Source organism: Oncorhynchus masou, chromosome 27, assembly GCF_036934945.1.
Source record: "Oncorhynchus masou masou isolate Uvic2021 chromosome 27, UVic_Omas_1.1, whole genome shotgun sequence".
NCBI lineage: Eukaryota > Metazoa > Chordata > Actinopteri > Salmoniformes > Salmonidae > Oncorhynchus > Oncorhynchus masou.
The window spans coordinates 45,956,230-45,971,689 of record NC_088238.1 but is presented as its reverse complement, the minus strand read 5'-3'; the positions used below and the strand labels follow the sequence as shown (position 1 = coordinate 45,971,689).

The window sequence follows — 15,460 nt, the reverse complement described above, 5'->3', positions numbered from 1 at the left end:
TTTGAGGTGCCAGTAGTCAGCTCCGCTGGGCTGCTGCCCAAGTCAAGCACGGGTACTAGTAAAGCAGACCTAATATCAATCTAGTCTTTCCTTTAAAATCTAAACACTAAATGTGAGAATAATTCACATTCAACAGAGAAGGCTTCATTCCAAATGTGTTGTGCCTTGTGTACTTTGGCCTACCTTCTGGTCTCTCGTCGAAGTCTTCATCCTCCTCCTCGGAGCCCACAGAGTACTCGGACTGGTTATCTGAAATACCAGTATGCCAGTCTGAAACAGCACATGGTGTACCGTCAACAGGCTAGGCCCAGTATCCCCATGCAGCTACTACTAACAATACTTTAACAAAGATTCAGCATTACTTTAGCATTACCTAACGTATTGCACAAAGACCGTGTATGAAAATATCTAAATCAAACAAAGAGAACAACATCCTTTTATCAACCATGAATCAAACCAATACACGGACCTGACACAAAGTCTATCAAAAACAAAAAGTTATTCAGAATGCCCCAGGTTGCCATAGTGATGCACCTACACCCATCTCCGTGACAACCACGACTGACGGTTCCCAACTACCTACCTTGGTCCTCCTGTGCTGCGTCGTTGTAGTTGACAGGCTTGCGGTTCCTCTTGCCCTTGCCCAGTTTACTAGCCAGGTCCTCCTGTTGTTGCTCATAGTGATGTCTCAGCAGCTTCTCCCAGTATTCTGGATCCACACACTCCTCCTGCTTAATGATCTCACGCTCCACCTCCTCAATCTGGACACACACATTCAAGAACAGTTTAAACATAACCAATGTGATATAATCTACTTACAAACTATTCTAGAGTTCAATGGAAAGTGTTAACAGCTTAGAATAGCATAAGAGGAACAAAAATACACCAACGTGCCATATAATATTTCTGTATAGATGCAAGCGTACAAAAAGTTGTAATCTGAAACAGCAATGTCATCACTTCTCTCTCTCTATCCCGCTCTCTCCATCCCTCCCTCCCTCCCTCTCTCACCTTATCTTCCTCTCGGACCATGTATCGGGCCACTTTGAAGGAGCTCAGGTATTCGTTCATATTCTGCATGTCCGTGTCATCCGTAGCGTCCTGGCTCCGGTCCAGCAACCTCTCGATGGCCGAGCTGTCGTAGTGGATCACACTGCCCTCATCGTCCCTGTTGTCTCCCGCTGGACACCGTAGGGGAGAGAGGGTGGACATACGTGGTGGTGAGAGGACTTTGGGGGAATAGGAAACGGTGATGAAACAAGGATGAAGATGTGACTAAAATCATTCCATATATGTAACAACCCAAAAAAAGAAAGTGTAGTCACTAAAGAACCCCTCATATTAAGTCCCTAAAGGCGCCCTCATATTAAGTCCCTAAAGAACCCCTCATATTAAATCCCTAAAGAACCTCTCCCCTAAAGAACCCCTCATATTAAGTCCCCCTAAAGAACCCTCATTTAGTCTCAAAAGAACCTCTCATATTAAGTCCCTAAAGAACCTCTCATATTAAGTACCTAAAGAACCCCTCCTCAAAAGAACCTCTCATGTTAAGTACATATTAAGTCCCCCTAAAGAACCTCTCATATTAAGTCCCTAAAGAACTCCTCCTTAAAGAACCTCTCATGTTAAGTACCTAAAGAACCCCTCATATTAAGTCCCTAAAGAACCTCTCATATTAAGTCCCTAAAGAACCTCTCATATTAAGTACCTAAAGAACCCCTCATATTAAGTCCCTAAAGAACCTCTCATATTAAGTCCCTAAAGAACCTCTCATATTAAGTCCCTAAAGAAGCCCTCATATTAAGTCCCTAAAGAACCTCTCATATTAAGTCCCTAAAGAACCTCTCATATTAAGTCCCTAAAGAACCTCTCATCCTAAAGAACCCCTCATATTAAGTCCCTAAAGAACCTCTCATATTAAGTCCCTAAAGAACCTCTCATATTAAGTCCCTAAAGAAGCCCTAATATTAAGTACCTAAAGAACCCCTCATATTAAGTCCCTAAAGAACCTCTCATATTAAGTCCCTAAAGAACCTCTCATATTAAGTACCTAAAGAACCCCTCATATTAAGTCCCTAAAGAACCTCTCCTAAAGAACCTCTCATATTAAGTCCCTAAAGAACCTCTCATTTTAAGAAAAGAACCTCTCATGTTAAGTACCTATATTAAGTCCTAAAGAACCTCTCATATTAAGTACCTAAAGAACCCCTCATATTAAGTCCCTAAAGAACCCCTCATATTAAGTCCCTAAAGAACCTCTCATATTAAGTCCCTAAAGAACCTCATATTAAGTCCCTAAAGAACCTCTCATATTAAGTCCCTAAAGAAGCCCTCATATTAAGTACCTAAAGAACCCCTCATATTAAGTCCCTAAAGAACCACTCATATTAAGTACCTAAAGAACCTCTCATATTAAGTCCCTAAAGAACCTCTCATATTAAGTCCCTAAAGAACCTCTCATGTTAAGTACCTAAAGAACCTATCATATTAAGTCCCTAAAGAACCTCTCATTTTAAGTCTCAAAAGAACCTCTCATATTAAAGAACCTCTCATATTAAGTCCCTAAAGAACCTCTCGTGTTAAGTACCTAAAGAACCTCTCATATTAAGTCCCTAAAGAACCTATTTTAAGTCTCAAAAGAACCTCTCATATTAAGTCCCTAAAGAACCTCTCATATTAAGTCCCTAAAGAACCTTTCATATTATTAAAGAACCTCTCATATTAAGTCCCTAAAGAACCTCTCATATTAAGTCCCTAAAGAACCCTCATATTAAGTACCTCATATTAAGTCCCTAAAGAACCTCTCATATTAAGTCCCTAAAGAACCTCTCATATTAAGTCCCTAAAGAACCTCTCATATTAAGTCCCTAAAGAACCCCTCATATTAAGTCCCTAAAGAACTCCTCATATTAAGTCCTAAAGAACCCCTCATATTAAGTCCCTAAAGAACCTCTCATTTTAAGTTAAAAGTCCATGTTAAGTACCTAAAGAACCTCTCATATTAAGTCCTAAAGAACCTCTCAAAGTACCTAAAGAACCTCTCATGTTAAGTACCTAAAGAACCTCTCATATTAAGTCCCTAAAGAACCTCTCATTTTAAGTTAAACCTCCCCTAAAGAACCTCTCATGTTAAGTACAAAGAACCTATTAAGTCCCTAAAGAACCTCTCATTTTAAGTCTCAAAAGAACCTATGTTAAGTCCTAAAGAACCTCTCATATTAAGTACCTAAAGAACCTCTCATATTAAGTCCCTAAAGAACCTCTCATATTAAGTCCCTAAAGAACTCCTCATATTAAGTACCTAAAGAACCTCTCATATTAAGTCCCTAAAGAACCTCTCATTTTAAGTCTCAAAAGAACCTCTCCTAAAGAACCTCATATTAAGTACCTAAAGAACCCTATATTAAGTCCCTAAAGAACCTCTCATATTAAGTCCCTAAAGAACTCCTCATATTAAGTACCTAAAGAACCTCTCATATTAAGTCCCTAAAGAACCTCTCATTTTAAGTCTCAAAAGAACCTCTCATGTTAAGTACCTAAAGAACCTCTCATATTAAGTACCTAAAGAACCTCTCATGTTAAGTACCTAAAGAACCTCTCATGTTAAGTACCTAAAGAACCTCTCATTTTAAGTCTCAAAAGAACCTCTCATATTAAGTCCCTAAAGAACCTCTCATTTTAAGTCTCAAAAGAACCTCTCATATTAAGTCCCTAAAGAACCTCTCATTTTAAGTCTCAAAAGAACCTCTCATGTTAAGTACCTAAAGAACCTCTCATGTTAAGTACCTAAAGAACCTCTCATATTAAGTCCCTAAAGAACCTCTCATTTTAAGTCTCAAAAGAACCTCTCATGTTAAGTACCTAAAGAACCTCTCATTTTAAGTCTCAAAAGAACCTCTCATGTTAAGTACCTAAATAACCTCTCATATTAAGTCCCTAAAGAACCTCTCATTTTAAGTCTCAAAAGAACCTCCCCCTAAAGAACCTCTCATTTTAAGTCTCAAAAGAACCTATGTTAAGTACCTAAAGAACCTCTCATGTTAAGTACCTAAAGAACCTCTCATATTAAGTCCCTAAAGAACCTCTCATTTTAAGTCTCAAAAGAACCTCTCATGTTAAGTACCTAAAGAACCTCTCATATTAAGTACCTAAAGAACCTCTCATATTAAGTACCTAAAGAACCTCTCATATTAAGTCCCTAAAGAACCTCTCATATTAAGTCCCTAAAGAACCTCTCATATTAAGTCCCTAAAGAACTCCTCATATTAAGTACCTAAAGAACCTCTCATGTTAAGTCCCTAAAGAACCTCTCATATTAAGTACCTAAAGAACCTCTCATATTAAGTCCCTAAAGAACCTCTCATATTAAGTCCCTAAAGAACCTCTCATATTAAGTCCCTAAAGAACTCCTCATATTAAGTACCTAAAGAACCTCTCATATTAAGTCCCTAAAGAACTCCTCATATTAAGTACCTAAAGGAACCTCTCATATTAAGTCCCTAAAGAACCTCTCATTTTAAGTCTCAAAAGAACCTCTCATGTTAAGTACCTAAAGAACCTCTCATATTAAGTACCTAAAGAACCTCTCATATTAAGTCCCTAAAGAACTCCTCATATTAAGTACCTAAAGAACCCCTCATATTAAGTACCTAAAGAACCTCTCATATTAAGTCCCTAAAGAACCCCTCATATTAAGTACCTAAAGAACCTCTCATATTAAGTCCCTAAAGAACCCCTCATATTAAGTCCCTAAAGAACCACTCATATTAAGTACCTAAAGAACCTCTCATATTAAGTACCTAAAGAACCTCTCATATTAAGTACCTAAAGAACCTCTCATATTAAGTACCTAAAGAACCCCTCATATTAAGTCCCTAAAGAACCTCTCATATTAAGTACCTAAAGAACCCCTCATATTAAGTACCTAAAGAACCTCTCATATTAAGTACCTAAAGAACCCCTCATATTAAGTCCCTAAAGAACCTCTCATATTAAATCCCTATAGAACCTCTCATATTAAGTCCCTAAAGAACCACTCATATTAAGTCCCAAAAGAACCTCTCATATTAAGTACCTAAAGAACCCCTCATATTAAGCTCTTGGCCTCCTATCCTCGCATTTGATATCCCTCCATCCTCCTCCTGCTATTGCTATCCTTCCCCCTTTCTCATATCCTCCCTCCATCCCACATCAACAGGTGCCACAAAATGCTTGACAATAACTCACATTCAATCTCGTCCTTGAACAGCTCCTCGGTGCCAAACTTGAGGATGTCGTCCAGCTCCTGTTTGGACATGGATCCAGCCTTGGAGCCCAGGCCGGGCCGTACCACGAGGTGGGTCAACATCATCTTCCTCTTGGCCACCTGGGTGATGCGCTCCTCCACACTGGCACGGGTCACGAAGCGGTATATCATCACCTTGTTGGCCTGCCCGATGCGGTGGGCGCGACTGAACGCCTGTGGGGGAGGGAGGGTAGAGGGGGAGGGAGGAATGAGACAGCAGGGTGGGACAAGGGAGATTGAAAGAAGTAGAGGGGGGTGAGACAGAGAGGGGTAGAGAAGAGATAAGACGAAAAAAGAAAACGGAAAAACAAAATATGGTGTAAAGAAACATACATATCCTGTGCATATGACAAATAAACATGGCTTGATTTGATACAAGAATGCTGTCAAGACTTGTTTCCATTGATGGAAATGTAGATTAATGACAGATCTGAGTGCATTGTGGGCTATAGAATGGCAGTGAATGGCAGACATTCTACCTGGATGTCATTGTGGGGGTTCCAGTCTGAGTCGAAGATGAAGACGGTATCAGCTGTAGCCAGGTTAATACCCAAACCCCCTGCCCTGGTGGACAGCAGGAAACAGAACTGAGGCGCACCAGGAGCTGAGAGAGATAGAGGGAGGGTGGACTTGTATTACACACACCCAAATCTCACAAAAAACTAAAAAGGCCCCTTTCATCTATAGGCGTGGCTTTTTTTCTAGAGCCCTTAGACTATGAGTGTCTCCCTCACCATTGAACCGGTCTATGGCCTCCTGTCTCAGAGCCCCTGTGACTCCTCCGTCGATCCTCTCGTACTTATAACCCTCAAAGTCCAGGAAGTCCTCCAACAGGTCCAACATCTTAGTCATCTACCAGAGAGGGAGGAGAGACAGGGAGGAGAGAACAGCGAAATGGTTACGGAAGTGCTAACAGTGCCCCAGTGTGTGTGTGTGTGTGTGTGTGTGTGTGTGTGTGTGTGTGTGTGTGTGTGTGTGTGTGTGTGTGTGTGCGTGCGTGTGTGTGCGTGTGTGCGTGCGTGCGTACCAACCTGTGAGAAGACGAGCACGCGGTGTCCTTGGTCCTTCAGTTTTCTCATCATCTTTTGCAGAAGAGTCAGTTTCCCAGAAGCCTTTGTGAGGTCCGTGCCCTCGTATGCTCCGCTTGCAGTCTTACGGGCTTCCTAATACCACGGTAAAGACAACACACCGTGTCCATGTGATGACATATACACGGATATAGCTTCTTTACTGAACTTGCTTATTTTAAATCACCGGACAAGGTCATCTGATGAATAACTTAAAGAATATAAACTTTTTATATTTCATAAACATCTATGTTTGGACATATTCACATTCATGCATATTGCTCGATTTCCCCCCTGGACTGTAATAGGCTGGATATATTTGTAGCTATAATACTCAAATCTACCAGAAGGTGTCACTGTACTGCAATTCAGAGGTGAATTACAGTGGAAAATGTTGATACAGTATTCCTGTAACATAAATTACTCTAAATAATTATGACGATAGTTACCATGGAGGCGACAGGGAAGAGGTAGGGGTGGTTGGCACACTTCTTCAGGTCCATCATGATGTTGAGTAGAGACACCTGGTTACCTCCTCCTTTCGAGTTCAGAGCCTCAAAGTTCCTCGTCAGAATCAACTTGTAGTATTTCCTGTTAAAAATACATCAATTGAGACGGGCACAGTTAGAGTGTGATTGTTTTTATGATTAACTAGTCAAATACTCCCTCGCTCTGTCTTTTTCCATCTCTCCATCTACCACACTATTCACCTTCCCTCCCCACTTCTTTTCGCTCTTCCCTCACTCTTTCATGACCTTTCTTTCATCACTACCTCTCTCTATTCCTGCCCTCCCTCCCTCCATGCATCACTACCTCTCTCTTTTCCTGTCCTCTCATCCTTCCTTACCCCTTCCCTTCCCTCCATCCCTCCCTACAACCCTTACTTCTGCATGGGGCTGAGTTCCACTCGTACGATGAGCTCTGTCTTGGCCGGCATGTTCTTGAAGACGTCAGCCTTCAGCCTCCTCAACATGTGTGGGCCCAGCAGGTCATGTAGCTTCTGGATCTGGTCCTCCTTGGAGATGTCGGCAAACTCCTCCAGGAACCCCTCCAGGTTACTACAGAGAGAGGGTGGCGAAGGGGAGGGAGGGAGGGAGAGCGAGAGAGAAAGGGGCCATTTTGGTTGAAAACATGTAAGTAGAGGTAGAGATGTGTGACTGGTTATGTCTGTTAGCCAGTTTCCTCGAGTGTGCGTGTCTATACATACAGCACGTCCAAGTGTGTATCAGTCGACACGTGTTATGTGTACGTGGTTCTATGTGTGAATGTGTGCGCGTGAGCCTGGCCCTACTTGAAGCGGTTGGGAGTGAGGAAGTTGAGCAGGTGGAACAGCTCCTCCAGGTTGTTCTGGAGAGGAGTACCAGTCAGCAGCAGCTTGTGGTCAATCTTATAGTCATTCAGACGTCTGAAGAACTGACCAGGGAGAGGAGAGAAATCACAGGCAATAATTCATTGATTGATTGGACTTTTATTGTCTTTGAAGAGGAAATTCAGTAAGGTTCTATACAGTGCACACACATACACACACACACTCACACACACAAACAGAGGGAGCCAACCTTGCTCTGATTGTTCTTGAGGCGATGGGCTTCGTCCACCACTAGACAGGCCCAGTCTATAGACTTCAGGGAGGTCTGGTCTATCGTCACCAGCTCATAGGAGGTCAACAGGACATGGAACTTTATTGGGGCTTCTCTCTGGAGAAGAGAGAAAGAGAGGGAGGGAGATCGAGAGGGGTATGTGGGGGGGGGGATAGTATTGGGAGAGAAGTGGAAGGAGGAGGGGGGAAGGAAATGCTGAGATTAGTCGAGGTCGTAATAAAAGGATACACAGATTGCAGCAATCTCTCATCTCTTTTCTATCACCCTTGTCGTTCCTCTCCTCCCTCCGTCCCCTCCTTCCTCACCCTCAGTTTGAAGGCTTTCTTCCCTCCCCTAATGGCCGTGTCGTCAAAGGTCAGCTCATTCTCTCTGATGATTGCTCTGCTGTCCTTGTCCCCTGTGTAGGTCACCACGTAGAAGTCCGGGGCCCACATCTCAAACTCTCTCTCCCAGTTAATGATGGTGGAGAGGGGGGCACTCACCAGGAACGGGCCACGGGTGTGGCCCTTTGTGGGGGGAAGGAAAGAGAAGAGATGGACCATATTTCCAATGGTGACTGTGATGCAGAAAGACCCATTGATAATGCATAGAATAGAGCTGAATATGTTAAGGAATTTGCATTGCAATTTACATTTTAGTCATTCTTATCCAGAGTGACTTACAGTAGTGAGTGCAAATATTTTCATACCTTCTTTGTACTGGTCCCCCCATGGGATTCAAACCCACAACCCTGGCGTTGCAAGTGCCATGCTCTACAAACTGAGCCACACAGGACTAGAATCCCTAACAAGAACTAGAAGGGACTTGAAGCACTGGCAATACCAAATACAGGTGTACATAGTACACAGAGCCACCTGACAGTGGTGTCCTACCTCTTTAAAGAGTGAGTAGAGGAAGACGATGGTCTGGATAGTCTTGCCCAGCCCCATCTCGTCTGCCAGGATGGTGTCAGTGCCCTGTGCCCAGCTGAAACGCAGCCAGTTGAGCCCCTCCAGCTGGTACAGGTGCAGAGTGCCCCCCGTCGCTGTCACAAAGTCTGGCTGCTCCTCGTACTTTATCGTAGGCTGGAAGATAAATACAAGGAATGAGTAGGCGGGATATTGATGTAAGGGGGAAAAAATTAGACCAACATAATTGGCATACAGGTAAAGAAGGATAGTAGAGTTTTGACTTGGAAGTGTTCATTGATTGGCGACCAGAATGACGACCAATAGATTTGGCTGTTACAGAGTGAGTGAGCTAATCAGAACTCACGTCATTGACAGGTGATCTGTGTGGGTCTTCGCTCTCCTCCATCCTCATGCTCCTCATCCTCCTCGGCATGTCTGGGGCCTCCTTCATCACCTCATCCCTGAATCAATCAATCAACCTATCAAATCCAGTGTCCTTGAGCCATATACAATAGCCTACAGAGTTGGGCAAACTTGGTTTGAGACAGTTTGAATGCTTTAGTGTTTGGTGCCAACATGGATGCCAGTTGGCCAGTACAGTAGTCTAGTACCTGTGTGCCCAGTAGTTTGCCTTGTGGATGACAAACTCTGGCATTTCCAGATTGTCTCTCTCCCATGTGCACTGGTCATAGGTCAGGTCTCTCCACTTGACCAGGTAGTGGTATATCCCCTTCTTGTCCACACTGGGAAAAACACACACATTACGGCCTCAACTGCAGACATACCAATCAATGAACTAGCAAACGCACGCACACACACACACACACCGCCCCCCCCCTCACACACACACGTACCTGTGGTTGATGATGCGGTGGACCATCATCCATTCAGGCTTGATGCCGTATTTATAGAACTTGTCATCCAGGGCAGCATAGTCGGGGTCTTTCAGCCTCCTCTTCTCACTCTTAACACTCTCCTCCTCTCCCCCTGACCCATAGTCCAGACTGGGAGGCTCGTCCATATCTGTCTTCCTCTGGTAGTTACGGAACATTACCGAGTGGAAGATCTCCAGCTAGACGGATGGAGGGATGAAAAAGAGGAGAGGAATAGAGAGAATGTGTTCAATGAAAACAAGGAAGGCAAGAAATACAGGTGGTAGACACACTTGCATGCCAAGCGTTTCAGCTGTTCATATTATCTCATCAGCCTCTTCTCCAACTGTTTCACTCTCTCTCTCTCTCTCTCACACACACACACACACACACACACACACACACACACACACACACACACACACACACACACACACACACACACACACACACACACACACACACACACACACACACACACACACACACACACACACACACACACACACACCTGTAGTTCAGTGATCCAGGTACAGTGCCAGTAGGACTGTCCGACCAGCTTGACAAAGAACTCTCTCTCGGCCCTGCCCTTCATGGGGGGTGGCGGGGGAGCATCAGGGGGGGAATCGGGGGCGGGGGGCACGGGTACAGGATCGGGGGGCTCGCCCCATCGCCAGTGGAGGATCCTCTGTACCCTGCCTTTGATGGCAGGACACTGGGGGAAGAAGACGAAAATGAAGAATAGAATCAAAGCGCTCCACACAAAGTAGAAACAAACAAACATGACTTACAGTGCAGCGCGGACACAGCCACTCTCCGTTGGGGATCTCAGGCAGGGGCGGGTTGAGACAGTGGATGTGGTAGGAGGAGGGACAGGTGTCGCAGCATAATAGTTCCCCCCCATCCTTACAGACCCTGCAGAACTCCATGTGCTCATCCTCCTCTTCCTCCAGTCCTACCAGCAGTCCAACCCCGGGTACTTCTGGTACCACCATGTCCTCACTCTCCTCCTCAAACTCCTCAAAGTCCTCATCCTTCGCTTCCCACTGGATCCCCTCTTTCTCCTGCAGGAGAGGAGAAGAGGAGAGGAGGAGGACATGAGAGGAGAATGAGACCATGGAGAATGAATAGGTGGAGGAGCACTTAAAGGAATAGTGTGTATATGGTGCGAAATGGTAATATATTATTCCATACAATAATATAAATTAACCACAGATGTGATGATTACAACCAATTTTGAGCATTACAGTAACTCACACAATGGGGGCAGCTCCACTTGCCCTCGGGGGCCTTCTCCAGCTCAGGCTCCAGACAGACCAGGTGGTAGGCTCTCGGACAGGTGTCACACAGAATAATCTCCCCTCCCTGCTGGCAGACCTCACAGTAGTCCTGGTGGTCTGTCTCATAACCATCCACCTCCACATCACCCTCACCCAGCACTGACAGAGAGAGGGGTGGGGGAGAAAATTAGGGAGAATAACAATGTAAGGGAGATAGAGGGAGAGATGTTGAGGAGAAAGAGAGACCATAGAGAGAGAGAAAGATGGAGAAAAAGAAAAGCGGGAGAGAGACACAAGGTACACTATTAGAAAAAACGGTTCCAAAACTGTTCTTCGGCTGTCCCCATAGGAGAACCCTTTTTGGTTCCAGGTAGAACTCAAAAGGGTTCTACCTGGAACCAAAAAGGGTTATTCAAAGGGTTCTCCTAGAGGGACAGACAAAGAACCCTTTTAGGTTCTAGAGATGAGGCAGAGAGAGACGGACCCGGGAGAGAGAGGACGAGAGAGAGAGAGAGAGAGAGAGAGAGCGAGAGAGAGACAGAGAGAGGGAAGTGAGAAAAAGAAAGAGGGAGAGATTGGGAGACACCAGATTAGAATAGAGTGTTGACTTTTTCTAAGGAACATTTAGTTTACTTTTCTTCTTCTTCTTGGCGGGCCGTCCTCTTTTGTTCTTCTTGACGCGGGGCGAGCTGTCGGAGCGGACCGAGGAGCTGTGGACACTGGAGTCCTCCTGCTCTGAATCTTCCTCCTCAACATCATCCCCACTCTGAGAGGAAGGGAGGGAGGGAGAGAGCGAGATAGAGAAGCACAGTCAAAACTGTCGACTCTCACACACCTGCATGCTCCCACAGACAGTAGCCCACACAGCACATCTATACATCCATATACATTACATAGCATAGTGAAACTCACAGAGCTGCTCTTCTTCCTCTTGTTGCCTAGAGGCCCTAGTTTGATGCGTATGGGAGCCATCTTCTTGGCCTTCGCTGCTGCTGCCGCCGCTACTGCTGCTGCCGCCGCCGCTGCCACCGCCTTCTTCCTCTCAGCCAGAACACGAGGACTCTTACTGCGACTCTTCTTATATCCAGGGCCTGAAAAACAGTGAGAGGACCGGGGCAATTGGTTAGGACCAAACCCTTCCAATTCAAACCCTGCTACTGTACACATACTATAACAATAGACTCCTCCACCCTCCTCTTTTTCTAACCTTTGCCCTCTTTGGTCTTGGCCTTGCGGAGCGGGGGTGGCGGCTGGGGGGCCAGCCGGGGGGGTTGGGGCTGCTTCCGGGGCGGTGGGGGCTCCGGGGATGGGGAAGCGGTTGATGCGGAGACCTGCTCGGCGACGGCAATGGCGGCGGCCGCGGCTGCAGCTGCCACGGCCGCAGCACCTGAGCCCTTGAAGGGGTTGTTGGAACTGAACTCCCTCCACTTGACCCCCAGGATGGTCATCATCTTGGACATTGGGATCTTAGGGTTCTTCTTGGCGATCATGGGCCTGCGAGGGGCGAAGAGGAAGATGAGGAAGAAGAGGAGTAGGGGGAGAGGGGAAGCTGAATGAGTACATCAGGAATCTAATCTCAATCAATAACTCAGTAAATTGTCCCCTTTGACTGAGAACGAGGCGCAATAAGCTACATGTTTCTAGGCTAAACATTCTGCCACCGGCCCTGTCTGATTTCAAGTTAAATAGAGCCAGATGCTTGACATCTCCACAGTACCTCATAGATTGGCTAAAGGCTTTGTAGTTGGTGAGTGTGCGGTAGTCATCTTCAGTGAAGGTATGATCCACATCCTCCAGACCCCAGTCTTTAGCCAGCTGGGCCGATGTCTTTTGTTCTATTGGCTGGTGGAAAGAAACAACCAATCAGAGCACTAGACTTGAGCCATCAGAGTGAGGCCAAGTAGAAGCAAAACAATGACAACACTTTTTTGTTGTGTCCTTACCTTTATTGTCTCCTCTTGCGTGCTGTCCCCATTGTCTTTTTTCATCTTTTGTTTTTTCTTCTCCTTCTTCTCCTTGTGTTTCTTCTTCTTCTTTTTCTCACAAGCAAAGATGCTGGCTGCACTGTCAGAGTTCTCTCCATAGTCTCTCTCTCTCTCCGAGTCCCTCTCTACATCACTGTCCTGAGAGGGGATAGGAGAAGAGGGGAGACAGGGAAAGAGAGAAAGAAAGAGAGAGAACATAAAATGAAAATAGAATGATGTGTGATCAGAAAGTATGGCTATAGATGGAGTGATATGGTCATGTCCGAGAAGCTTACAATCTTTTTCCGTTTTTTAGCTTTGGAGAGTTTTCCTTCTTTCTCTTTCTCCTTCTTCTTTGTCTCCTTCTTCTTCTTGGGCCCTCGTTTCTTCCTCCCTAGACTGTCCCTGTCCAATGCCCCCCCTTCTTCCTCTACGGAGATGTGGATGAAAAGAAAGAGAGCGAGTTGTGACTAAATCATATTGACTATAATCCTCTTTGAAGGCTTTGAATCGTCAATCTAATCTCTTCTGAACACAATTAAGCACAACAGAAGCATCGCACCATCCCGCTGTGATGTGTGCATTGACACCACATGTGTCAAATGGGAGGGACTAGTGTCTTAACATGACTTTCTACCTTGACTGAATTCTGACAAATGTTCAATTAGTTCCAGTCAGTGTGTTTGACAGATAAGTGTATTTGACAGCTGCTTGGTATTAGTTCAATGAAAAGCAAAGCCATAACTGGCTACATTGACATTATATGTCAATGAGTGTTGTATAGCACACAATAATAGTATTCATGGTGGTATTTTAAAACTGAGGCTGTCATATAAGAAATGTATAACCATAGCATTATACTGTATTTGTCCTGCAATAAACAAATGGGGAAATAGAAACCAATCAAACATGTCATAGCTTTATTTCGAAGACAACACCACCGAACGTTTTGAGGATGTGTTAGTGAGTTTTCAAGGGACTTCCAAATGAGTCTTTCAACCCTTTATTCATGTTTTTCACTGGGCAAAGAGACGGTAGCTTTTTTGAGAGTGAGAGAAAGATAAGCCTATGTATTGTCAGGAGGGTGGAGAAAAGGGGAAACAAATCACCAAGAACTATCGCTTACGGCCACCATGTACATCATATAAATGAGTTCGTTTTTATTCGTTTTTATTGTTTGTCTTTGTTGGGCGCCTACAGTAGGGTTTACAACCCGCAGCGCGCGCCCAAACAAAGTCTGCTGCAGAGTGCAGCCAGAGGCGGCAGCAGCACGCACGCGGGGCTCGGTGATTCTAAGGCCGCAAGCCAGTCTGTCTACATCTGATGAACTGAACTGGAGAGGAAGAGGCGAAGCGAGAGGGATAACTAGGCCCAAAATCTGTCTTCTCCAGCAGGTGGCGGTTTTGCGGTTTTTTCGCTCACCAAAGCGAGGAGTTTTGTATGGAGATCAATGAGAGTGTCGAATTTGGTTAAAACAAATATGTAAAGGCTTATTTGTTACTTGTGGCTTATTTGATCGAATAGAAGGTTCGTCATGCTTAGGTTACTACTAGTGTACTGATATAAGTAGCACATGTGGCATACCGGGAACTTTGAGAAAAAAAACACTTTATATCGGAGTTGTGCCTGTTGTTTGCAAGCGTATCTGCCCTCTCATTGGCTAAAATGGTCCCACCTGCTCTTGCCTCCTCCCGACTGCCTTCCATTTTATTTACATGTATTTTTATTGTTAGAGCGGCCACTTGAGTATCTAGTCAAAATAATGGGGAGTCTGTGGCTGAAACAACTCCCTACCCCAGGCTACTTCCCGTTAACTCCAAAACCTGAGTCCTGACCACAAGAGCGACAACCGCTGGCGGAGGTCGCTGGGGGTTGGCAACGGCGGGAAGCGCTCTAATTGATTCGCGCGCTTGTCCGTCTCGAGACGAGCAATTCAGTGATTCTAAATGGGCCCTTGTTGAATATCCCAAAAATCATGATATGCAATAGCCTATCGAATGCTACTATTGAATAGGCTACATGCACATGCATTCTATTTAATTAGGCTAATTCAAATGAACTGTAAAATAATGCAAGCATGTTACTAGGTTTTCAGGAACCAGGTAGGCCTGATCATAGTCCCTCAAAAATAAACTTATTTGGAGAAAAAAAAACTGTTTTGCACATTACATTGTTGTAGGCAAGTCCTTTCTTTCATGTGGCAATATTTATTATGTTTATTACATGCCTACTTGTTAAATATGTGTTAGTCTGCTATGACAACGAAAAGAGAGGGAAAACAAAGGCCCTGGAGTCGACACATAACGGTTCTATTCATAACTTGAGTAGAGTGTCAGTGTCCTATCATGAACCGTCCCTGTCAGTGTGGAGACAGTCAGGGGGTAGGGTCAAGTTTATTTACACGCTGTCATACCAGCACTCACTCCATCATCCGGTTTTAACGCTTACGCCTTACACATCACTATTCTAAAGATCACTATCAGAAAGCGTATTGCTGGGGAG

General features: G+C 44.7%; 1 protein-coding gene across 5 annotated transcripts in view; it reads right to left on the bottom strand.

The window, feature by feature from the left end:
• Positions 1-15,460, bottom strand: part of LOC135516305 (chromodomain-helicase-DNA-binding protein 3-like) — a 34,705-nt gene that overhangs the window by 18,388 nt on the left and 857 nt on the right. For 2 of the 5 annotated variants that reach the window (XM_064940485.1, XM_064940481.1), the window contains exons 2-26: positions 13,255-13,388; positions 12,938-13,117; positions 12,712-12,836; positions 12,202-12,488; positions 11,907-12,085; positions 11,628-11,760; positions 10,972-11,153; positions 10,506-10,778; positions 10,226-10,429; positions 9,697-9,914; positions 9,454-9,585; positions 9,207-9,303; positions 8,825-9,016; positions 8,258-8,458; positions 7,911-8,048; positions 7,643-7,764; positions 7,236-7,409; positions 6,801-6,942; positions 6,316-6,447; positions 6,019-6,136; positions 5,764-5,888; positions 5,227-5,458; positions 1,012-1,229; positions 584-761; positions 184-270 (exon numbers count right to left, since the gene is read on the bottom strand). In XM_064940485.1, coding sequence (XP_064796557.1) covers positions 184-270; positions 584-761; positions 1,012-1,229; positions 5,227-5,458; positions 5,764-5,888; positions 6,019-6,136; positions 6,316-6,447; positions 6,801-6,942; positions 7,236-7,409; positions 7,643-7,764; positions 7,911-8,048; positions 8,258-8,458; positions 8,825-9,016; positions 9,207-9,303; positions 9,454-9,585; positions 9,697-9,914; positions 10,226-10,429; positions 10,506-10,778; positions 10,972-11,153; positions 11,628-11,760; positions 11,907-12,085; positions 12,202-12,488; positions 12,712-12,836; positions 12,938-13,117; positions 13,255-13,388 — 4,203 coding nt within the window. The remainder of the gene's footprint in view (positions 1-183; positions 271-583; positions 762-1,011; positions 1,230-5,226; positions 5,459-5,763; positions 5,889-6,018; positions 6,137-6,315; positions 6,448-6,800; positions 6,943-7,235; positions 7,410-7,642; positions 7,765-7,910; positions 8,049-8,257; positions 8,459-8,824; positions 9,017-9,206; positions 9,304-9,453; positions 9,586-9,696; positions 9,915-10,225; positions 10,430-10,505; positions 10,779-10,971; positions 11,154-11,627; positions 11,761-11,906; positions 12,086-12,201; positions 12,489-12,711; positions 12,837-12,937; positions 13,118-13,254; positions 13,389-15,460) is intronic. The other 3 variants (XM_064940482.1, XM_064940483.1, XM_064940484.1) reach the window with 3 other exon arrangements.